At 37.0% G+C, this 23,552-nt stretch overlaps 1 protein-coding gene across 3 annotated transcripts in view; it reads right to left on the minus strand.

Annotated features, from left to right (window-relative positions):
* The window catches only part of LOC148678993 (uncharacterized), a 44,841-nt gene that overhangs the window by 17,137 nt on the left and 4,152 nt on the right, over positions 1–23,552 (minus strand). Inside the window, exons 2-3 of one of the 3 annotated variants that reach the window (XM_088638233.1) lie at positions 17,864–17,967; positions 14,484–14,612 (exon numbers count right to left, since the gene is read on the minus strand). In XM_088638233.1, coding sequence (XP_088494359.1) covers positions 14,484–14,612; positions 17,864–17,879 — 145 coding nt within the window. In that variant the 5' untranslated portion in view covers positions 17,880–17,967. Of the gene's footprint in view, positions 1–14,337; positions 14,613–17,863; positions 17,968–23,552 lie in introns of all 3 variants that reach the window. The other 2 variants (XM_088638232.1, XR_015939955.1) reach the window with 2 other exon arrangements.

The raw sequence follows: 23,552 nt of genomic DNA on the forward strand, positions 1-23,552 counted from the left end.
TGCAAAAGTTTATTTTTGAAATGGCCAGAAAAGTGTAGCTGGTGGCCTATACATTGAAACAGTATATTGAGAAACTGAACTTTAGAATGGGACCCAGTTGACTTATTGTATCTGTCTGTCCAAAACACTGTCAGTGTTCTGACCAGTAATTTATACATACTGTATAGAGGAATATTGCTGTGATTTGTCTGCAGCTGCACTGCCCATTTTCTCCCAGGTACTGTACTTAGCTGAGTTAAACACCAGTGAAACAAAGGGTTAATATGTGAGGCTGATCACAGGTTGAAGGAGAAAGACTTGAGTGAACTTTGCTATGTGTGGGCAAACACTGTGGTGTTGAAAGACAAGGGATGATGTTGATGTTAGTGTTGTTATAGCTACGGATGATGCAGAGGTCTCATAATGCTGTCAACATAAGCCTGTGCTGTGAGATTATTATCAATGTTAAATGTCAACATAGGGTGATCTTCATTTCTGGATTGACTTTTAAATCTTGTGTGCAAATAATGTGATGACTTTGGGGTTTTTTTTCTATCTGAGACATGCTGTCAGTGCCAGTAGCTGAGCAGAGGAATCACGTGTTTATTTTATAAGATTGTTTAATGTAACATCCTACTTGCATGAGTCTCTAACACTTAACAAGCTACATAACAATATGTTCAGAACTTGGCATCTAGAATCCTGACTGGGTAGCATGCAATTGATGCCATCACTCCTGTCCTGGATCCCTGCACTGGCTGCCAGTCAGGTTTCACATTGACGTTAAAACTCTTGTGCTGACCTTCAAGGTTCTACAAGGTTTGGCTCTATAGCAAGCAGCTGATGTTTTTTTTTTACTCTACACAATCTGATCCTTCTTTAATAATCTGAAACTGATTCTGGTTTGCTCTGTCTTTCGTCTGTTCACTTTCACTGTGTGGGTGATGGGGCCTTGTGTTGTGAAGCCCCATACCTCTGAAATACCATCCCAAAAGAAACCAGGGATTCAGCCACATAAGGAACCTTTAAGTCTACACTAAAAACTAAACTTTTCAGAAAAGCTTTTCTGTGATTGTTTTATAATCTCTGCCATCTTCCTTTCTTTGGCATTGAACTGTAAGTTTTCTGTTCCATTGTCTTAAATGTTTTTTATATCTTGGGAATACAGTAGGATGAGTGCTTTAAACTGCTATATAAAGTTATTGTTGCTGTGAGCTTTACCATCAGCAAAATGGTGTTTGCAGATAAGCATACAGCTGTACAGACTAGGGACTCTGTACATGAAGCCATGACATTAGCATTGTGGGACATTGGATACCAGCTGCATCACCTTTGCACTTGCTTGTTCACAATCACTCATGCCTCGTCGCATCAATATTCAATATTTTACTTTCTCGTTCAGGAAGTAATGCAGTGCAAAAAAAGGGACAAGCATTTTAATAATTTCTGCTGGTTCACCTCGGTCTCTCATTATATCATCATTTCATTTCACTACTAAGGTTTTTGTCAGTAATATTAAAGATAACAAATACATTTAATTTCATTTCAAGTTTCACTGTGTTAAAGAAACCGTACAATGTGTAGACTAGGATAATTTCTTCAGCCACTTTATTTTTTTTCTTCTAATAGCTCTCCAGAACCATAGAATAAGTTGTCTCTTTACCAGCAAAGCATGATGTTTTAAGGAATCACAGGGTTTTTTCTGTAATTTTGGATGGGTTTTCTTTACAGCTGGTAAAAGTGGAGAAACAATATAGAGGTGTATTAAAATAAATGCTGCTGAAGTAGGCCTATGAGTAATTAGACCTATTCTGTATAACAACTTTATGTTTCTTTCATGCTGTCATTTTCCATTATTGTACTGCAAACGCACTGCATAGACTTTATTCAGTTTCCCATTGTGTTCAAGCAGCTAGGTTTTGCATACCCAATAGATTTCTGTCAGCATAAGTGATTTGACCTCTTGTGTAATGCGAGAACTAGAGTCTCGTGGAATTCACAAACTTTCATCTTCACAGTCAAAACCTTTCTCTGCAATGACCTCAAAGTGTTACACTTACATCACTCATCTCGTGAGAAAAGCAAATCAGCACGTAATGTAGAATACATGCTATTCTAACAGAACAAAGAGAAAATGTAATGGTTAATAAAAAAGCAGAGCCTTAAACATTTTTCTCCAAACTCTGATTCATACACTTCGATCCAAATTACACCACAAAGACAAAAAAACAACTCAGTGCCACTAAAATCTGTTCTCAAAAACTCTGTTCCTACCAGTTTGATTTTTCTGTTTAAATTCTATTTCTTTAATAATCATAAACCTAACAAATTCCAGCAAATCAGAACTGTGTTGTAGCCAAAGATACTGTAACAATTGCAGTTTAATTCTAATATGAATTAGCCACTCAGAAATCAAGCACACAACCAAAGCAACAAATAGCCTGAAGCCTGAAGGAGTTAGAACTAAACAAACTGGGCAGAGCTGAACGTCCTCCCTCTTGTTTGTAAACTGTCGTTAACACATCAATAACTTTTAGATTATAATTGCTTTTTAGTTTAAGTTTTAGTTTAAATGGTTTAGATGCATATTTTAGTGCTTGGAAAAAAGAACACATGAGAGAAGCAATAAATTTGTTGTTATTATTGTTGTTAGCAGTAATAGTTTCGTAATTGGCAGAAACAGAGAAACAATTACTAGTCTCCACAATTTAACTCTTCCTTTCTCTATTTTGATAACAACAAAAAAAACTCACAAAATTATTTATGTTGCCTTTTTTCACATAAGTTCTTATGTGAGCATTGTAAATGATGTGAATGTCAATATGCTCTTTATTTTTAATTCTTTTACCATGAAAAGCTCATTATGTTTTTCAAGAGCATCCTGGACAGAAGGAGCCCAGGCAGGAAGCAAAAACAATCTTTGCTTTCAAGTGCAGCTTTGAGAACATTCATAAATATCTAAATTCTCATCATTGTATATCAAAACTAATTTTAGGTCTCCCAATCTCATTTCCCTCTATGATATTTATGATTGGATAGAGCTGAAGGTGATTATGATTAGATATACTGCAATGTTGAAAGCTCCCAGATGGGCATGGCTTTAGTACCTAAAGGAAATGCTAATATGCTAAGATTCCATTCCCACTGAGAGACAACTTTGGACAGACTCCTATTGAACCATGGAATTTAATTTCTTTTCAGCACATGAGAAAATAAAGGATGTCCTATTGTGTTTATTGACACATCACATCAATATCAGTTATTGGTATTTTTCTATGGGCTACAGATTCTTAATCTTAATTTAGATTATGAATTATTTAGAATTCTGTCTTTTTATAAAAATATTGAGCACACACAGCATCTTTAGGGGTTTGCACAGAATGCTATTTCAGAGATTTATATAATTTGAATACCAGTGCTCTTATTTATTGCATGACTAAGTAAAAAGTCCTGATTCCAACTTTTTCAGAAATTATATGTCACTGAACCCTTGTCAGCAATGTACACTGTACTGTATATGCATGTGACTGTAGTGTCCCAGAGCTTCTATTGACAACTATGCCATCCTATAAAACACTTAGGCATCAACTGCAAAGTTCAAGTTCAGGTTTATTTGTCTATCCAGCCATATACAAGTATACAGAGGAGCAAGATATCGTTCTCCAGACAAGACAAGACAGACAAGACACTGACAAGACAATGCTATAGACAGTGTAGACATACTGTAGACAAGTGCAATTTACTTTACAGGATTGTGCAAAGAACAGTGCAAGAATCCTCTCAGTAAGTTAAGGTCGCCTAATCTTTCCGCCTGAGTATTCAGCGGAGAGTCTTTGCATCGTTTTCCAGTGTCCAGCAGGGTCAGACGATAGTAGGCTCTTGGTAAATTAGGACTAGAGACGATATTTAACACAGGAACAACATTTAGCACCATTTTTACCAGACCCATATTAGCTGTTGTGTCCATGCGCGCCGCCATCTTGAGGTGTACAACCTCAAAGTCATTCATTCTTGCTTGTATCTTAGGAAGTCCAAGGCTCATCTTGTCCAGGAGTAGAAATTGATACCCCAGGCATCAGTTCAGAAACATTCACTCAATTAGGCAGCACTCTGCTGCCTGTATTGCCGACAGTGGTTATCACACAAGGTAATGATTTCTGAAATTTCTATGTCATTAATTTTACAACTAAGTAATCTGATTTCAGCAATTACTGCACAATACATTAGGCAAACTTAGCCATGCCCAAAAACATGAAGTGTGTTATTGAAACTGAATGGTAAGCATAATTTTTGAGGGTTTTATTAAACACCCTTTAGTTGTTTAGTTAAAATGAACAAGGTGGTTTTATGAACTACATGAATGACATACCCCAAGAAACTATGCAAAAAACTTTCGGTCATTTGTTTAATCATCTTCATATAAACATATAGCAATGTGTTTATGATGATACAGTATGTCTCAAACTAAAATAGTATCTTTAAAGCTCAGAGAAAAAAAAACAATTTCATTTGTAAATGGAGACAAACATCAAAACCTTCAGATTTTTAGAATCACCAAAGCACAAGCTCATAGTATTTTATGGTATGTTATTTTTAAAAAAGCTAGCACCCTCTACTATAGATCAGAATGAAGTAAATATGTAGTATGTGTTTCACAGCCATGAGAAAGTAAATTTTCACAGGAGCAGCAGTAACCCTCGTCAGGTGCTCTTGTATTTTCATTATTCACTGCCAACCAGTGGCAGTATTTTACTGAAAAACTTCAGAAGTTTGTGGGAGAGTGGCCAGGTTCATTTGGTCCTATTTCAAGGTCAGCCATCATGTTCTGATAAAGGTTTAAATTGTGTCTCTTTATGGTCTGTGTGCAGTGTGAGCTGCTTTCAGACAGTTTTATTAAAGTGTTAGGAGACTTATTCAGCACCTATTTGTTAGATTAAACTGAGTTTTTGAATTACTACCTTTAGCCTTGAGGATATGAACTGTACTCCTCGAATAAATGACTTCTTAGAGAATTACTCTCTATTACCGAATTTTGTTCCCTTCACTACTCTCTCCAGCCCTATTTTTTATTTGCCATTAGCTCTTGTTACTTTTTGCACAACTGCTTTAGGTAATTGATGTGATAACTCGCCTTTCCTTGTCTCTGTCTAGCACAGAAACTCAAGCAGTTTTCAGCTGCGTGGCCTCCAGGCAAACAGATCAACAGAAACGAGCTCCCTTTTCTGGTAAAAAAAAGCTTTATTTACAATATTTTCAGTTCATAGTAACCCATGATACTTATTTAAATTTGTTTCGGTCTAAACAGACAATCAGTTCCCTTCCAGGAATCAACCACACCATTGGCTACCTAATCTGTACCACTGAACTATTTCAAGAGTCACTGGACACATACTGTACACATACGCCTCGAAACATGTCCATGCCAGGGAAGTTGCTGCTTTTCCACCTTTTTATCTGTTGCTGGAAGTCCAAGATTAAAATATCTGCAAGCGGACAGACTCATCTCTCAATAAATAGAAGTTGATCCTTTAGGGTCTTGGCCCAGTTACACCGCAACCCTACTATTTGAAACACTCTTGTAAAATAAATATCTGGACTAGGTAAGTCGTGTCATAAATGGAAGTTAATTCTTGAAGTTTGGGAGGGATAACAAGTCAGTCTCACATGGCTGTACCTAATCACCATCATTACGTAAATAAGCTCTTTATATCAAACACAAACATCTCCCTTCTCATTTGTCCCAGGTATCCCTCCTCCATCCCAACTCCACCTTGCAGCTGCCCCTGGGTTCACTCACTCTGAATGGGGTTGGAGTATTCTCGACCCATGGCCAGAATGCAACCTGGTAACCAAGTAGGTTGAGCCAAACCAGTCCCACCAAATAAATCCAAACATTCATAAAACATCTAATTCTTGGATGTTGTTGTCCCCAACGGTGAAATGGTGTGATTTAACAGAATTTCAGGAAGAGGACAAGTTCTAATCTCTCACTGCTGTTCCCCTTTAAATACTCCCTGGCTGCAAACAACTCTGTGCTTATCTTTTCTACAGTACCTCCCCTCGCTCTGTCACAACTTCACTGACACAGCTTCCTCCCTGGTTCATTCCTCGTAAGTGAGGAAGGTTGTAACAGTGCTGATCTTCACCCAGCACTGTTATGTAATCATACAGGCGAGTTAATGCAGAAGTATTAAGAATGTTATCCCTTTATAGTAATCAGCTCGTTTTATCATTATTCGAATTTTATTGAACTACTGAAATAACCAATGGAGCCCTAATCTCCTAATTTGTAGGTGTCATTCTACACTTTGGGCAGACAATACAGATACCCATAGCATTTATCCTGGTGACTGCTGAAACTGCTGCTAGCTCATTTTATTGCTTGATTCACATGATTCACATTAACATTATTATCCATATGATTAGATGTTAAAATGTTTCATCCCTCTTTTTTTAATTTCAAAGGTAGATTTTCTATCCCAGAACCTGTTATTTTAATGTGCACGGAGGCAATGTACCAGCAATAAATCTATAACAAGTTCGTGATTTATTACTGTTTTGCCTGTGCTGTGTATATCTGCAAGATGTCAACAGCACCCAACCAAAATACAAATTAAAAAGTTGAATTTTGTTTGTTTTCTGTCAAACTAATCCATTTCTCCCCTGCAGCATCTCCTCTCCTTTACACTGTGCTCATGATAAATACAGACAGCGTATTGAGTTATGAATAAAATCTCTTTTGTTGAGGTTTGCTGAAATTTTATTGCTCTCCAATCCCCCATTAGATTACAGAGGACTGCACTGACATTGAAATGATTTCATTTGGTGGGAGAATATAAATTGAAGCATTATGTCAAAGGTCTCTGGAGGAAACTAGAATAAGCAGAAAAAGATTACGCCGATAAGCAAGTTACATACTTCATAGATATGGATTGGCAGAGACAGTTCTGTTTTAGCCTCAGAATATCTTTGAGGCAGAGGTGTCAATGATAATTCACTCATTTTCTGTATCTGCGCATTTTGTTGTGCATGTTTTTATTTAATTGCAATCTTTCTGTATTTTATCCACTGGATTTGAAATATCAAAATACCAAATGACAACAGACCATGTGTCACCAAAACTAGCAGACACCTTAAGAAGGCTCCCCAGCTGAAACATTGTGTTTCTTTTCATCTCTTTTCAGCAGGGAATAAACCTTTACTTGTTCCTTTGCAGCCTATGCATTCTGACACATGTTTTTGTTTCCTAATTTGTGGGACTGGAAAAAAGAAACTTTAATTATTTTGCTTAGTTCTTTCTAGTTTCTTGGATCAATTAGCCACTAACTACCACATGAGCCAGATAGGCTGAATGGTCTTCTTCTTAGTTGTAGAGGAACACTGTCTTTGGACCAGATAGTTCATGTCCTGCTGTGTGCAATAATGGTGAGTGTTAAATTCTGGGCTATCCAACTCCCATTACAGTCAGTTAAATTGATCAATAATTTAGTTAACTGTCCAAATTATCGCTGGTTACAGGTATATAGGCACTAATGAATTTAAGAAAACTCAGAAGGACTCTACAGGACCATGCCTAGCCTTTTCTAATACAAACCATAAAATGTAGTGTCAACAAAACCCAGAACAAGGCAAGCATACTCCCAGGGAGATGGAGAGATGATGAGAGGACATGGTTAGTAAAAAATTTAAGTGAAGGATTCCTCATAATATCCTACTTAATAATGAAGTTGCCATTCCAGTGCAATATCCAGACAATATCCTATAAATATCACAAATATTCTGTGTTCTTCTGGAGCACTGGACTGTTCACGTCTGCTGGAGACTTTTTTAGTCACCCTGTAATTTGCTGGTTTGCCGTGAGAAGTGTCATGTATGAGTTTAAAGTTCCTTGTCATCAGTCTTTCCAGAGGTTTTCAGAAAATATTTTGGTTTGGTCCCAAAACCTCAAAGGACAAAACTGAAAAATAAAATATGAGCTCACACTGGAGAAGATCACAAGTATGCACACCATGTTGTCCTAACTCTTCTTCACAGTCAACCGACATTGAAATACTGTATTGAAAAGGGCTCTACATGGGTGTCGACTGATTTTTGCGTTTTATCTTTTGTTTCACATGAGGAACAAAAAAATATGCAGCTCTAGGAATTAAGAGCTGGTTCAAGTTCTTACAAAATGCATTTTCTTTCCCTTGTCTCAAATCTGAAACTTGAGAGGCATGTTTTCATTAAACTAGAGTCTTTTTATCCTCTTATCGTCTTCAATCTCAAGTGATCGATTTTATTTCACATCTGGGCCTGTACAGCAATTGCAATGCAAAAACCAGAGTAATTGCACTAAACTGTTTGCATTTCTTCATGATTGTGACAGGAATTCTAAAGTAATTTAGGAGACTTACAACAGATAGATGCTCTTAAACTGGTTTAAATAATGGAACTTAATAGCATTAGACACAGTAATGACATTATTCTTAAGGCAATATGGTTCAGTGTTTGCTGACTTTTTGGTTTTTCATTAGGTATTCTGTTCTGTGCCTTCAGATTGTCAGAAAGAGAAGCAAACTGCTGTATCTACCCTGCAATTCTATCTCTTACTACAATTCTGCTTGGTGCTGCTAAGGGCCGTGGTGCTAGTAATTCACAGCACTCAAATGTCCTGTTGCGTTATACTGGTGGTGTCTTAGAACTGGAATGTCCACAGTCTCAGGTCACGACAGTTTTAGATGTGCTCTTGCAGTTGGCATGATGGAAAGTATTGATACTGTCTGAAGCGACACTTGCTGAGCGGTGCTGCTTTTAGCCTGTGAGACATTATCCCACATTCTCTCTCTCTGGGCCAAGAACATGCGCACCCATGAGGTGCAGCTGGAGAAAAGTGTTTTGAAGACCAGAAGACAGGAAAATGTTTCTGCTCAGCTTTCTTTATTCTCCTGTAGTATCTTTGTAATTTAGTTCCTTCATTGAAAACGGAAACAAATCAAAGCGAACACGTATCTTTTGAGGTTCACGGGTGTATGACCATCCTGTGACTTGGTCTTGCGAGAGCTCAGAACGTAAGAAAGACTGGGTCTGGTCAGTGTCGGTCCTGAGAGCTAGTTTCCTGCAGTAAGTGGTGATGATAGATCAGTAGGTGGTGCTCTTCCTTCTGGACATAGATTTTCCAACCACTGCCAAGTTATAGAGACTTTATCACTAATTATTTCATGGCCCTGTGGATGCTGCACATTGGTGGTGGTGGAGGGGATCCCCATTACCTGTAAAGCGCTTTGAGTGAAGTGTCCAGAAAAGCGCTATATAAGTGTAAGCTATTATTATTATTATTATTGGAGTAAGGGTTTTAACTCAGGTGTCCTGGCTGAATTCCTCTTTAGATTTGCACAGCCTGGCCTCTTCTCCACTTGATCGCCTGTGTAGTGGGGCTGTGTGCAAATACCAGGTGGGGCTTGCACCTCAGTGGTGGATCAAGGGGGGTCACCTATATGAAAAATGTTTCGGGATGCAAAGCACTCTATGGATGCATTAAAATATAAATTAGGATTAATTTTATTATTAATATTTCATCTGGGAAAAATTAGCATTTAAATTAATTAAAACAAGTTCTAAAATTTTGAATTGTATCATTGTGTATAATGGTTTAATGCACCTACTTATAACAACTTGCAACAGGAATATTCTTACAATATCTTGAATTATTTCATATTTGACATAGATAAATTGTATTATAAGAATGTCGGGCACTGAAAATACAATGGAAATGCTAATTTTCTAACATAATCTTTACAAACTCATAAAACCACTTCAATGCACTTACTGTATTATTCCTTCACCTTCTACTCAGTTTTTCCTAAAAGATGGTAAATGGTAAAAACTAGCTGGCCAGTTATCTGTCAGGATAAGCTGAATGACTTAAATGTAGTATTTGAACCCTGAATACATAAATATGACTTGAAGCCTTTGAAAAGAAGAATATTCTTATCTGTGCAAATCTCACACAGTAAAAAGATGAATGCCAAAGGTATGATCCATGATTGTTTATAACATCCTTTCATTAAGATTAATATTGTGGAGATTGTTCTGCAAACAGGGAAAATATAATTACCTGCCTCGATAGCAGATATTTGAAATAATATGCAAAACAGATTGCATGTGACTGAACAAAACTACAGCAGTTCACAATATGAAGTGAATAAACCGGTAATGCATTCTGCTTCCTGACAAGAAATTGTGTTTATTTCCTATTTCTCCTGCCCTAAAGTTTTATTAAAAGGCCTATTGACTTGATTAATATTATAAAACAGCAGATGTCCTTTCACTGTTCAGAATGATGCCAGATATCAGAAACCTTTTTAGATATTTTACTTGAAGCAGCCATAAGAGCTTCAATGCATTTTCATCCATCATTCTGCTGTGTAGTGCACCTTTGAGATAGATATTACTAATCGCAAATGTTATTACAGCAATAATATCACACCAGCCTGCTCGCCCTCAGCTATTCATCTCTTTAATTCATATTCTTCCATGCTTTTTTAAACCACAACATGGTGACACACATTTAAAGCACAGTCAGTGGTTCGTTTTAATACAAAAATAATGTTCTTTTCAGGAGCTCAGTATATCTTTGGCAAGAAGAGGAAACTATATTTTGAAACATTTGAAATTCTGTCATGGAGAATTGAATTCCATCTGCCGTTCTTTCCTGGTTTATAGAGGACTCAGTAGCCACAAAACAACAAAGAAATGTATTCCACTTTTGTACCATAAATCTAAATTTACTCACTTTTCTTTTCTTTCAATCCGGTCTTATACTATAAGTCACTTATACTGCCACTATGTGCTTTGCCTTTCAGTCATTGTTTAGGACAGTACTTGTTAATCACAAGGCTAAACTGAATTCATTCTGTTAACTATAGCTGTGGCTGAATATTTAACAGCTCTAGCAGAAAAACATAGCAATAAAAATGTGTTAAAAGATGTGTACAGACAATATTTCCAATTAAAGTGGTTAATGAAAGATATCATTGAATCATCCCCCGTGTTACTTATACAAATTGTAAAAGAGGCAAAAAATAAATGGACATAAGTATTTCTGTTCCACTTTAATTGCAGTTCAGTTGCGCTGATATGTACATCCTTTTCCAAAAACTGAAATAAGATCTCCACTTAAAAAGGATTTTATAGGATAGAAATAATAAAAGTGGAAAATGTAAACCACTTATGCATTAAAACCTTGTAGTAAAGCCAGATCAAGCAATTCTGTTAATTGTTTTTCCACATTTTTCACACCTTTGTGTGAAATAAGACTAAGACTAAGACTAAGACTAAGAATATCCTTTTCTCCTCTTGTTTAACATCATTCTTCAAAAATTGTTACTTTTGCTTTATAATAAGAGTGGTCTACCTTACCACTCTATAGGAAATAAACTACTGGCCTGAATGGGTTGAGAAAGATAAACACCTAAAGCAAATTAAATGTTACTAGAATTTTTATAGTATACTGAGATTGGCATTTTTGAAAATACTCTTTTTAATAAAATCTGATAGTGTAGTTACGCTGAATGGAGAGTAATATGTGCTGTTTGTGCTATGTTGTTCTTACTACATGATACAACAACACAATAGGCCCTACCTGGGCATGGTGAATACTGCTTTGAGGAGACGGGTTATTTTATTTTCAGGCACTAACTGTTTCTCAGCCTTTAAAGGGAATCAGAGAACACAAAGAGATTGTGGCTTTTTACTTCTTACTTGTAGGGGGGTTAAAAGGTGAAAGTTTTGTGAAATGGAGACTTTATTATGTGACAGTTTGGGCCTCTGGTCTATTATTCTAGGCAAGGCCTGATAAAAAGCTCTCAACAAACAGTACATATTCTGCTCCACTACCTCCTGCTTCTTACTCTGCAGGACTATCTAAAAACTCAATCCCATTATTTTTCAACCTGCAGAATACAGTTCGAGTAGAACAGTGTTCTGTGTATGAAGGCAGCATTTTAACCTGAGTGTAAGCCTGCCGCGTGGGGCAATTTCCTAATTACTCTCCCGTCCATCTCCTCTGTTGTCTTCTCACTCAAAGGGGCTGGGGAAGCTTTGGAAAAGCCAATCAATTATTAAGTTGGTGCTCTATTTTTTCCCCGTAATCCCCTCATGACGCCTCCTCTGATGTGAGATTGTGCAGAGCAGAGACACTGAAAGAGATGGGAGCTACTTTCTGCAATAATGATGTGTCCTGAGGCAGTGGGGCTGTCCGTCATCGCGCTATGTTCCGCCCACTATCACTCTAGTTCCCTTCGCTTGCTGCTGCCTCAAGCCCCCTCACACCATTAATGTTCACCACACACACACTTGCACACACACATATGCACACACACACGCACACACACGTGCACACACACGTACACACAAGTACACACACACGCATGGACACAGATGCGCATACACATACACACTCACACACACGAGCACACACACATGCACACACACACGCACACACACGTGCACACACACGTACACGAATGCACACACACACATGTACACACACACACGTGCACACACACGTACACACACACGCATGCACACAGACGCGCATACACACACACTTGCACACACACATATGCACACACACACGCACACACATGTACACGAATGCACACACACACATGTACACACACACACATGCACACACACACGCAGACACAGACGCACCAATGCGCACACACACCCAATACTCCTGCTGTCAGAAACAAAACAGCTAGGGCAACTTCGACTTTGAGCTTTAGCACAAGACAGTTAATTCCAACTAACAACATACTGCAAAATATCTGTCATTCTGTAATCCATTTCCTTAACTCTCTTTCCCCCCATAATTATATCTTTGCTAATGGGAGCTTTGCTTATTTAGTGCTTTTCATTTTCACTAACTGCTTAACTCCTGAGCTTCCCAACATTTCAAATGGAGCTGTGTGTCCACAGTAGAACCACGTTTTACCTAAAAAATGTATGGCAAAGTAATTTTTAAAAATTCCCTCATATGAACTTGGTCATATTTATTTTAGATGCATTTCTAAATCTATCTGATCCTTGGATCAAACAGATTTTCTGGTCATGTGGCTACCTGCAGCCGAATCAGCCCGATGGGCTGAGTGCTTGTCTCCCTTTTGCAACAGTTCTTATCCATTCTAATGATCACCTCTTTACACAAAGGGTGGTAACAGTCAGGAACAAGCTGCCCAGCCGATACCTTGGTTTCTTTCAGGACACAGCTGGAAGCGATCCTCCAGTCAGGACAGGACGTGCGTCTTTACACAAGAGGGTTGTGGGGCTCAGAAAAGTGACTCAGACATGATGTTGAACCAAGCTTCCTTCACGGGATCTGTGGCTACTAACCAAAACACCTAATAACTGTCAAACAGGCTGGATGGTCAAAATGGCCTCCTCTCAGCTGTAACCTTTCTTATGTTCTTCTTTTACTTTGTGACATAAATGGGACAGATTGGTGAAGCATTAATTTCTTAATTATTTACATTTCAAAATCACAGAATCGCAGAGTTTGATCACCAGTCCAAAACAACCCCAAAAAATACATTTCTCAAACGCTGTATAATCCTAACAAAGGAAACAAAATCAAAATGCAGAACAACAGAAAACAGAGGTCAGACAAAATATTTGGCCACAAATTCTCATCAACATCGCAAAACAGCGAGGAAAGTAGCGCCTAGAGAGAGGGATCCATCCTTGACAAGCCTCTCAAGTGAGGTCATCACAGGCTGCATGCACTGCCTCAAGAAGAGTCACTGGATGGTTCAGGTTCCGATCATATACCTTCCATCGCCAACTGGAAAAAACATTCTTCAACTGGATTGAGGAATAGGGAGTAGTGTGGAAGGAAGATCATCTGTATAAGTGGGTGGGTGTCGAACCATTCTTGAATGGCCCCTGCACGGTGGAAGCTGACATTATCCCACACTACAGCACAGGTAGTGTGGTCCGTGGTCCTATGCTGTCTCACTGGGGGTGGGAATAAAAGATCATACAGCGCAGTGAGGAATTCCAGAAGAAGTGCTGTGTTGTACGGGCCAACTGTGACATGGCGATGGATGACCCCTTGATCCCTGATAGCAGCACACATGGTTACGTTCCCCCCCACCCCCTTGGCCAGAGACCTCAACTGTTGCTCTGTGTCCTATGATGTTCCTTCCTCCGCGACGCCTTTTGCCCACATTGAATCCAGTCTCGTCAACATAGACATATTCGACTGGGTCAGCATTTGCGTCAAGCTCAAGTATTCTCTGGATGAAGACGTGAGCATGTAAGAACAGTGACCACAGCATAGTGAATATGTACAGTATTGTAAAATGATATACTCACTCGTACACACGCGTAGCGCATCTCTTTCACACGATCAGAGTTCCTCTCAAATGGAACTCGATATATTTGCTTCATGCTCACCCTGTGTCTTCTCAGCACACGATCAATAGTGGATATGGCAACATTCCTTATGTTATGGAATATACCTTTGTCCTCTGTGATGCGTGCTTGGATTTCTCTAAGCCTGATGCCATTATTTACCAACACGATTTCAGCTTCTTTGTTCTTGATTGAAGAGGCGATTTCTCCCACCATTAGATGGTCTTCTCTGAATTCTGCAAAGGAGAATTTGTGCACACTGTGTCTTCCGGACGTAGGAAAGCCAAATATTGTACAGCTTTATATTGTACCTGTTCTCAGTTCCAAATGTCCTCATGATTCCAGCCACGGTGCAACGACACAAATATGGCTTCACTGGTTGCCCAGCTTCTCACACACTCAAGCCATGGTTGATAACACCGTCGACCAGAGTCGCTCTTATTTCATTTGAAATGTATCGTCCGCTGCCTCTACCCCTCTGTGCTCTTTGTTCTTCCATTTTTGTATTTCCCTGAGCCATTGTGTGGCATTTTTATATTTGAGAGAAAAAGGAGAACCGGGTGTATAATTTTAGTTAATTGTGTTTCCACAGGTGAGGTATGTTTTTGTGCATTCGCTCATCTAATTTTGATTGGTGACTCGCATGTTTATACAGTACAAATGAGACAGGTGTGGTCACAATGAGAACTGTGCTAGTGCATTGAGAGTTGTGTGTAGAGCTTTGAAAAGGGAGTGCATCAGAATTGAAAGTTGTGTTGAAGCAATGAGAATGTGTTATAGTTTTGAAGAAACTAGATTATTTTAGGATGTTAGCATGAGCAATTGATTACTTGGTGTATTCATTCAGCCACAGTGTATATCCAAATGCAAAAACAGCAAATAAACCTGATTTTTCTGTTATTAAACAAGCATTATTGTGCATCCTGTGGTATCCCTGCCTAGGTGTAGTGTTTTAAATTGCTGTGCTAAAACAACAAAGCCCTAAAAACTATCATTAACACTCCCCAGGAAAACAACAAAAAAACTTGGTTTGGTTATGTCCAGTTTCTTTTTGCACCTTTGTCCTTCAACATTTGATATATGAAAAGCACTTCCAGGCATAATTAGCAAACAATAAATGCCCTAAATTCAGGGGGAAACAAAATAAAATAATCCAAGCAAATCTCAGCACTTTGATTACATTCAGCTCTGTTAAGGCAATTTATAACAACAATTTCTATCCATAAATCTCAACTATGAGATTGTGACTTAAAATAGATTGAGATTTAAAAGATAAACCTTATCATGCTACACAATAAGTCATACAGTCCAAATACAGATTTTGGGACTGAGCAGGTCCACATACTTTCTGTGATACATGCTCCAAAAGACAGAGCAATATTTCAATAGAAACTGACTGTTGATTCTCTCTTTTAACAGCAATTAATCATTCCAACCCACACTACAGCCTAAGGGCTTTGTCTTTCATCCAGGACTCACTAAGGATTTAAGTGTATCTATATTTATATACATATAAATTAATGTAAATGAAAAATTCTGTTTTGTGACTTACTTACATGTTCCAAAGACATTTAACTGTGCAATTTCAATTTCAGCTCCAATCTTTTTTTATTAAGACATTCATGTCAATGATTGAGCTCAATGATTAATAAGGTAGAGTTTGGTGTCATGACACCTTTACAAACATCTCTTGAAACCCAGATAGGTAATTTATCTTATGATATCTTAAAAAAGATATCTGTTAGAGAAGGGGTTTTGACAGCAGTTACTTGGTAAACAAATTAATAAGGAACAGCTTCTTTTGTGTTTCTAAAACTCTACCGCTTGGCTCAACAACATCTGAATGGAAAAACAATATCTTAATGTACAGTACATCATCACTACCTTGCAGATAACGAATATAAAGAAATTTTCATTGAAAATGAAACAGGGAGAGATAGACACTACAAACCAGATTATTGTTTAGTAATCCATTAAAACCAGAACTTGGTGTTTTTCTTGATGATCAATCTCTGAGGCTTGATTGCACAGACTGAGCAGTAAAATTAAGGTGAAGATGACCTCTGATGGTATATGTTTGGAAGGTCACCTTGAATGTTATAAAACTGCAGTTTTATACTTTTAAACTGCAACGGTAGTCAGACATTAATCTTAAACTGGAAGAAATCAAGAGCATACAGACTATTTCTAAATATTGTCACTCCATAATGGTTTACAGATAATTTAAAATGGGCTAGCTTTTACTTAAACTGCAATGATCTCACTTCTTACTGGGAGCCTTATAGCAGAACTGCCACTACGTAAATCCAACAGTGAAATATGAATAACCGTAGGTCCTATGGATGTCCCTGAATAAAGAATTAATTAAAAATGAGCATATCCTCTGCAAAGAGTTTACTTTTCTGCATTACAGTGATCCATAACACATTGCCATAACAATGCAGACGTATTTACCAAATGGACAACATTTTTCATTATCTTTCATAATCTGTCCAAATCAATCTAAATCTACAGGCACCCCAAGAAATGTTTCAGCACAGATAGAAACAAGGACAATCTTTAGAAAGGTCTTTAAGTCATTGCAAACACTATCACAATAATGTAAATTGTTGTTGCTTTTTAATCAATGTCTGCTTGTTATTAATAACAATGATTAACTCTTCCTAATTGTAAAAATGTTTAGTGTTCTGAAATGTTTGAACAATATTGTGTACAATATACACACACATACAATAAACTCTGCATATCAAGATATTTTAAAAATGTGTTCCCTAAGCATAGTCTACTTAACAAACAAAATACTTTTCAATCCATAACAAAAGTCATCATACAAGTTCATAAATTTAGCATTTCCACTTCGAAAACAATTTAAACATTTGAGTTTTTCCTAAGTGATCTTTGTTTTGATGAAACAGGTCATGGTGTAGCCTACTCAATACAAAAACTGTAAAATGACTCAATCTTTTAAAGACATGTTAACAAAAAAACATGATATACTGTAGATGAAAAAATGAGAACAAATGTAAATCCCACATGTACAAAAGTAGCATGTATTTAAATTCAAAAGGATAAGTCCATCAAAGTACAGTATCTTAGTTAAATTTGTTTCCTTAATGCTTTTAATACTGTAGATGATTTACAGTTTATATTAAGTGATTCGTGTTTTCTAGACATGTCATAATGCAGCATAGGGTACAGTCGAGAGAGACAGTAATATGTTCAAACTTAATCTGTCTATAAGATCTTCCTTTTTGAATATCTTACATGCTAAGTGGGGAAAAAAACAATTCCTTTTTACTCAGAAAGGCCACCGTATCTCCAGTTTTTGAAGTACAATAAAGACTGAAGAAAATCTGTGTTATATTACAGTGTGCCTCGCATTCCCTCGTCCCATCCCAGAGGACTGCTGATCTCCCAACAACACAGCTCCCAGCTTTCTGATTACAGCACTTTCCTTCACATCATTCGGATGCAGATGATCTCCTACCTGCCTGTTTAGTCATATGAAATTGCTGGCAGAAGGTCCCACTCAGACGATGCCCCCAGGCCTAGCTGCTGAGGCTGCACACATGGTGGTGGGCTGACAGCAGGCTGGTGGCAGTTGAGAGGAGGAAATTTAATTACTGTTCTCAGTGTTCAGTGTGTAAACAGCACAAAGCCAATGATACGGTTAATTAGAGATTAGAATTTCAATGAAGGGGCCTTTACAACTAAAGAGGATTAAAAAAAAAACAGGCTTAGCAAACAAAAGAGTGTCAAAACCGTAATGAAATAATGGAGTGAACTACTTGGTACAGAGCATTATTAAAATTTCTGCCTAATGTTGTGCGTCACAGGACGATAAAAATGTGCTTGCCCATACGCAGTTGTAGCTTGAATCCAGATGAATTCTGTTTATGCAACATGTCAGAAATGGTGAGAGGAGAGTGGATTTTCTTTTATGTTCTGCATAAAACCAAATTGAGATGGGCTTTTTTTGAGATGTGTGAGGCACAGGCCTTTTTCAGATTGAATGAATGAAATAATTAATTGGCAGCAAGTTAAAAATGAGGATGTTAGTAACACTTCGAGGCAATTCTATTTTCAGAAATTCCAAATCTGTAAGAAACACATTTAAGGATATAAGATTAAAACAGTGTAGCTTTCGTCAGACATATTGGTAACAAAAAGTGAAATTTGTATCTATAAATATAATGTTTCTGTTTAGCTGGCTTTTTCCACTTTCCTTTAATCTCTCTTTTCAAATTTTACTCAATCATCTGAAAATAAAAGAGAAAAGTTGGATATAATATTATTATATTATTCTGAATGTTGCAATTTCTCAGATTAAACAGCACCACAGCTTTTCAAAGAAGAAGAAGAGTAAGAGTTGCACATTCTTATGTGAGACAAATAAAATGGCACAGGACATAGGACAAGATGACCTGCTGCAGTGTGTTTATGTGGAACATTTTGATCTTCGTTCAATTCAGCACACTGTTAGGGTTTCATCACAGGGTGAAAATTCATGTGTCTGAATGGGACAATCAGAACCAAACAAGGCGGGTATTTGTTTTAAATTTTATGTTTTAATCTTAACTTACACTACAACGGGTTTGTTGCATACACTGGGTATACTGGATTCTTTCAAATGAATAATCTAACCCCACCTAGAGCCTGGAATTAAAAACAGATTATTCAAGAACTTTCCCACTGATACAGTACAGGACACATGTGCTCTGCTATGCTGCACTGCTATACTATACACCTGGATTCTTACAGTAAAAGTACTCATAGAATAGCCACACTTCTTCCAACAATGACATGTAAATCAACTTTACTATAAAATGGAGATAGAGAGTCTAGACTGGACTAAAGAATAGACACCATGAATAAGACTAGAAGTGCCCAAAACAAAGATACATACATAAACATATTGAACAGAAAACAACACCTCAGTCAATGAATGTTTATTAGATTTAGGCTCTGATGACCTAGAAAACAGTGTTAAGAGACATTATACAGAATATGGTCAAAATTAAATACATTCAATTTCCAGTATTAACAACATTTGCAAACTGTTTAAATGTAGTCTGACTCTTCACTGTGAAAAACATAGAAAAAGAAACTGCATAAATATTATTACTACTAATAATATATATTATTTTATATATAAAATACTATAAGTATATATAACAATATATTTTAATGTGAAATAAAACACAAATGCTTTTATTAGGTTATACCTTTAAAAGAAATTCTCATTTTATTCATCAAATTAACTATGGCATTAGTGCATGCTCATTGATAATTAGAGACTATGAAATACACAATACAATTCATTTTGCAGGTCATGTTTCTCTTCTTTTCCCATCATTGCAATTTGGTCATATTTGTCTCCAAGGTTTTTGTTTTGTTTTAAATTATTTCAATACGAGAATGATGTCGTAATCAAACATTCCTGCAAAAATCTGAAGGAACCTAAAGCAGGTGGGAAAATTCACTCCTTAGTGTTCTTGTTTCTAAATCTCCTTTCTGTTATTACTAACTAATGTATGAACAGGTCTTCCTTCCATTATTAAAGCAATATTTAATAAGAAAACATTGAAAACAAATAGATAACAGTATTGATTTAGGTATCATTGTGGTATTGAAGGTAATAATTTAAGAATATAATATGCCTGACCATATACAGTACACATACGTTGTGAATACTTTGTATTAATGTCTTTGCTGAAATTAGTCACTTTGCACTAGAAAAAAAATCTCAAATGTTTTTGTTTTCAGCGAGGCAGGGCTTATAAACATCACTGGACAAAAATGAATTACATTACTTAATGTTGTCGGGTCTGATAGTTATGCTGACTGCAGTGCTGTCTGTAGGCCACAATTTCTGCATTTGGCCAGAACAGAAAGAGACTCTCAGCGTGCGAGAACAATGTCAAACCGAGCCAGGCGGCGGAGCTGGGCGTTGGCCTGGATGTCTTATTCTGACTTGAGACATTACCTGGCCAGTCAAAGAGCTTGTTTCCGATGCCTTTGCGCAGTAAACAAATAATGTGCGCCGCGCAAAATTATTAAATGAAAATTTAATAAAATACTTAAATAATGGATGATTCATTTGTGCCGAAAAACTAGAGCATTGTCCTCTGGGATGGATTTAGTGGCATTCACGAAACGACTCAGTCCTCCTCTGCCTCTGGCATCGGCCAATATAATCACCAGTTGCTAAATCACCCTCAGGGACCATAATATTCTGCTGTAATAATAGCCAGCGCACTACTGACATGATAGATGTCCTCATATGACAAGGCAACACTTGCTGTGACATGATTCACGCCAGGTGTGACACTGTCTGGTGAAATTATGAAAGTCGCAATTCCAAATTAAGAAGCACACGCACGCTCCGTATATAATAGACCAGTGGCTCGGAGATGGTGTTTTATATTAAAACATATACAAATGTAGGAACAGGTGAGGTCTGCAAAGAAATCTAAAGGAATATATACATCTGTGTAAATAATCATACTGATCCATCTTGTCATCGTCTGTGGATTTTGTCATGGTCGGCAAACTGCAGCGTCATGAGCGTTCAGCTCCGTAGGTGTTATGGAACAGACTCACAGACAGCCCATGCAACACACAGCTCTCCAGTGCAGCTTTGCTGGGCTGCTGTACATAGTATTGATTTAGTACAGGGAAAGAAAGTTTTTGGCTTTTATTATCATGTTGATTAGGAGTAGCACAAATTTTGATTTGCGGATGCAGTACATACCTGTGCAGAACTACAGTAACACCCAAAAATGAGTAGAATAAGGTATTTTTTTTTCACAGTACAAGATTCTGCTAAAGTACCGTTGCCTCCTAATTCTTAGACATTTTGTCCTTTTTATCTGTAATTTGTATAGAAAAAGCTTTTTATGGAAACATTATGAACATAACTCAGCCAGAATGTAACATTTGTTTCCCTCTGTAGATTACTGGCAGAAAGTGTTTTCTTCTTTACATTATTTATTCACTTAGAACTAGAACAGTGAAGCGCTGACTCATCCGTGGTATTCATTTAACACTAAATGCCATTTCTATCTTCCACTTCTGATTCACTGTAATGCTATCTAATAACGTTGATGTAAAATCCATATATTATGCACCTTTGGCTCTAAATGCTTTTTTTTACGTTTAGTAGAGCATTTAAGACTTGTCAAGCAAGAGCATTAAATAACAATTTAAAAGGCAGTGACATCACGTATGGCTGATTGCAGAGCAAGCCCGCTGATGAAAGAAAGAAAAATGCTCCTGGTGGACTCTGAAGACAAAAGGAAATGAAAAGTCAGTTCATTTCTCATTTCAGGGTAGTTTCTGTAATTTATCTCAGAGTTACCAGCTTCATATTTGTCCAATCTTATCATCAATGAAAAGATAAAGCATTTTTTCCAAAGATGTAGTACGTCTGAATTAAAGACTGGCACCAGTTTGCGACTTCTTCTAAATGAACTGTGTTTGAATATATATATATTGACTAGCAATAGTAAACCCATGTGGAATTGAAGTATTCATCAAATTTGATTGACAAAAACAAATTAAAGAAAATAAATGATGATTTCAGAGTGGATTTTACATAAAAGGAAATTCGATATTTTCTTTTGCCTTCCCCTCTAGTATGTTTTTCAAACAAAAGTTAATTTTGTGCCGCCAAATAATTTACTAAATCTTGTCTTCTGTCTGTAGAGATCTAATGTAATTTATATTTATACATGCATGTATATGAAGACAATAGCTCATCTTAATTGGCCCTTTACAATAATAGGTATGTCTGTAGTCCTGAGTGAGTGAAGAAACTACGGTTAAGGTTGTCAAACTCTTTATGAAGAGGGGTTCAATGTGGAATCTTACCCACCAGAGCCTGGTGGACTTGCTAACATTGGGCCTACTAAAAATACCACCGCCACTACTTCTACTAGCGACGTCATTATTATTTTTGCCCAGCCGGAGTACTTGGCGTATAAATGGAATGATTTCGAACGATCTGATATTTAGGTTTAGGCCTACACACTATCTAGGGAGCTTGGGTAAAAAAAAAAAGTGTGAAAACAAAAAAAAGCGCCTTATTCCTGAGGAGCAGGTGTCGATGATGTTGTTCTCCAGTTTAGATCGACAAATTCCGTTAATCCGTGTTTTATGCGCCCATTCCTGAACCCAGATGACACCGTCTCCTGCCCGGCGAGTGTGCTGCTCAGCGTTTTCCGAGTAGTTTGTCCACTTTCAAGCCGTCTGATCGAGGCAGGAGGCGCCAGGTTATCCCGGGGGATTTGGAAAGTCAAGGACTGTAGCTTGAAATGCAGAATAATGTAATTCTATCTGGGCTGAATTCAACCTAATTACAGCAGAAACAACAACAGACTGAGGGCTTGTGCATGAAAATTGTCAGTACCAACAGGCTCATCAGCTTAATAATGGAATGTCAGAGTGAGGGACATTATATCAGACTTAGCAGAAGGCGAGAAAGACAGCGATTTCTGTCTTTTAGTAATTTATTGAATTAAAGGCTACATCATTAAAGTTCTGTCGTCGATAAATTTTTATACTAAACAACATCAATTAAAATGTACAAAATCGGCTATTGCTCGAAAAATATACCATACCATCTACAAATTGAGTTTTGATGTAAATTATTTGACAATTGAAGACAAATGAGCAAAAATACTGTTTATTTCATCGGTCTTTATTATTTAATCGCAAATATGTAACGTACTGTATATTGAAGTTCTAAAAAAGCAGCTATTCTTAAAAATAAAAAAAAACACTTAAGTGGAACCTAAACTTTCTCTTGAAGCATGTAGATTGTTTACGAATTAATTAAATTCGTGGTCAGCAGGCGTTTATAACAATAATTTGTAAGCGTTTTTCCTTAAACATATTTTATTAAATATCCTTCTTTCCGGTTACCCTAAGGATGCATTATCGTTTTGTAACAATGACAGCAACAACAGCAATAATAATAATAATAATAATAATAATAATAATAATAATAATAATAATAATAATAATAATAATAATAGTGAACACTATGTTATATTAAATATAGCATGTCGAAATCTATTATTTGCCCAGGCAAGGCATGTTAGAATCGAATGTTGATATATTGAACCGTTCTTGAGATTTATTGTGAACAGTAGCCAACATTTTCCATTTTACTG

This window comes from Lepisosteus platostomus, chromosome 1, assembly GCF_059453375.1.
Source record: "Lepisosteus platostomus isolate fLepPlt1 chromosome 1, fLepPlt1.hap1, whole genome shotgun sequence".
Lineage (NCBI taxonomy): Eukaryota > Metazoa > Chordata > Actinopteri > Semionotiformes > Lepisosteidae > Lepisosteus > Lepisosteus platostomus.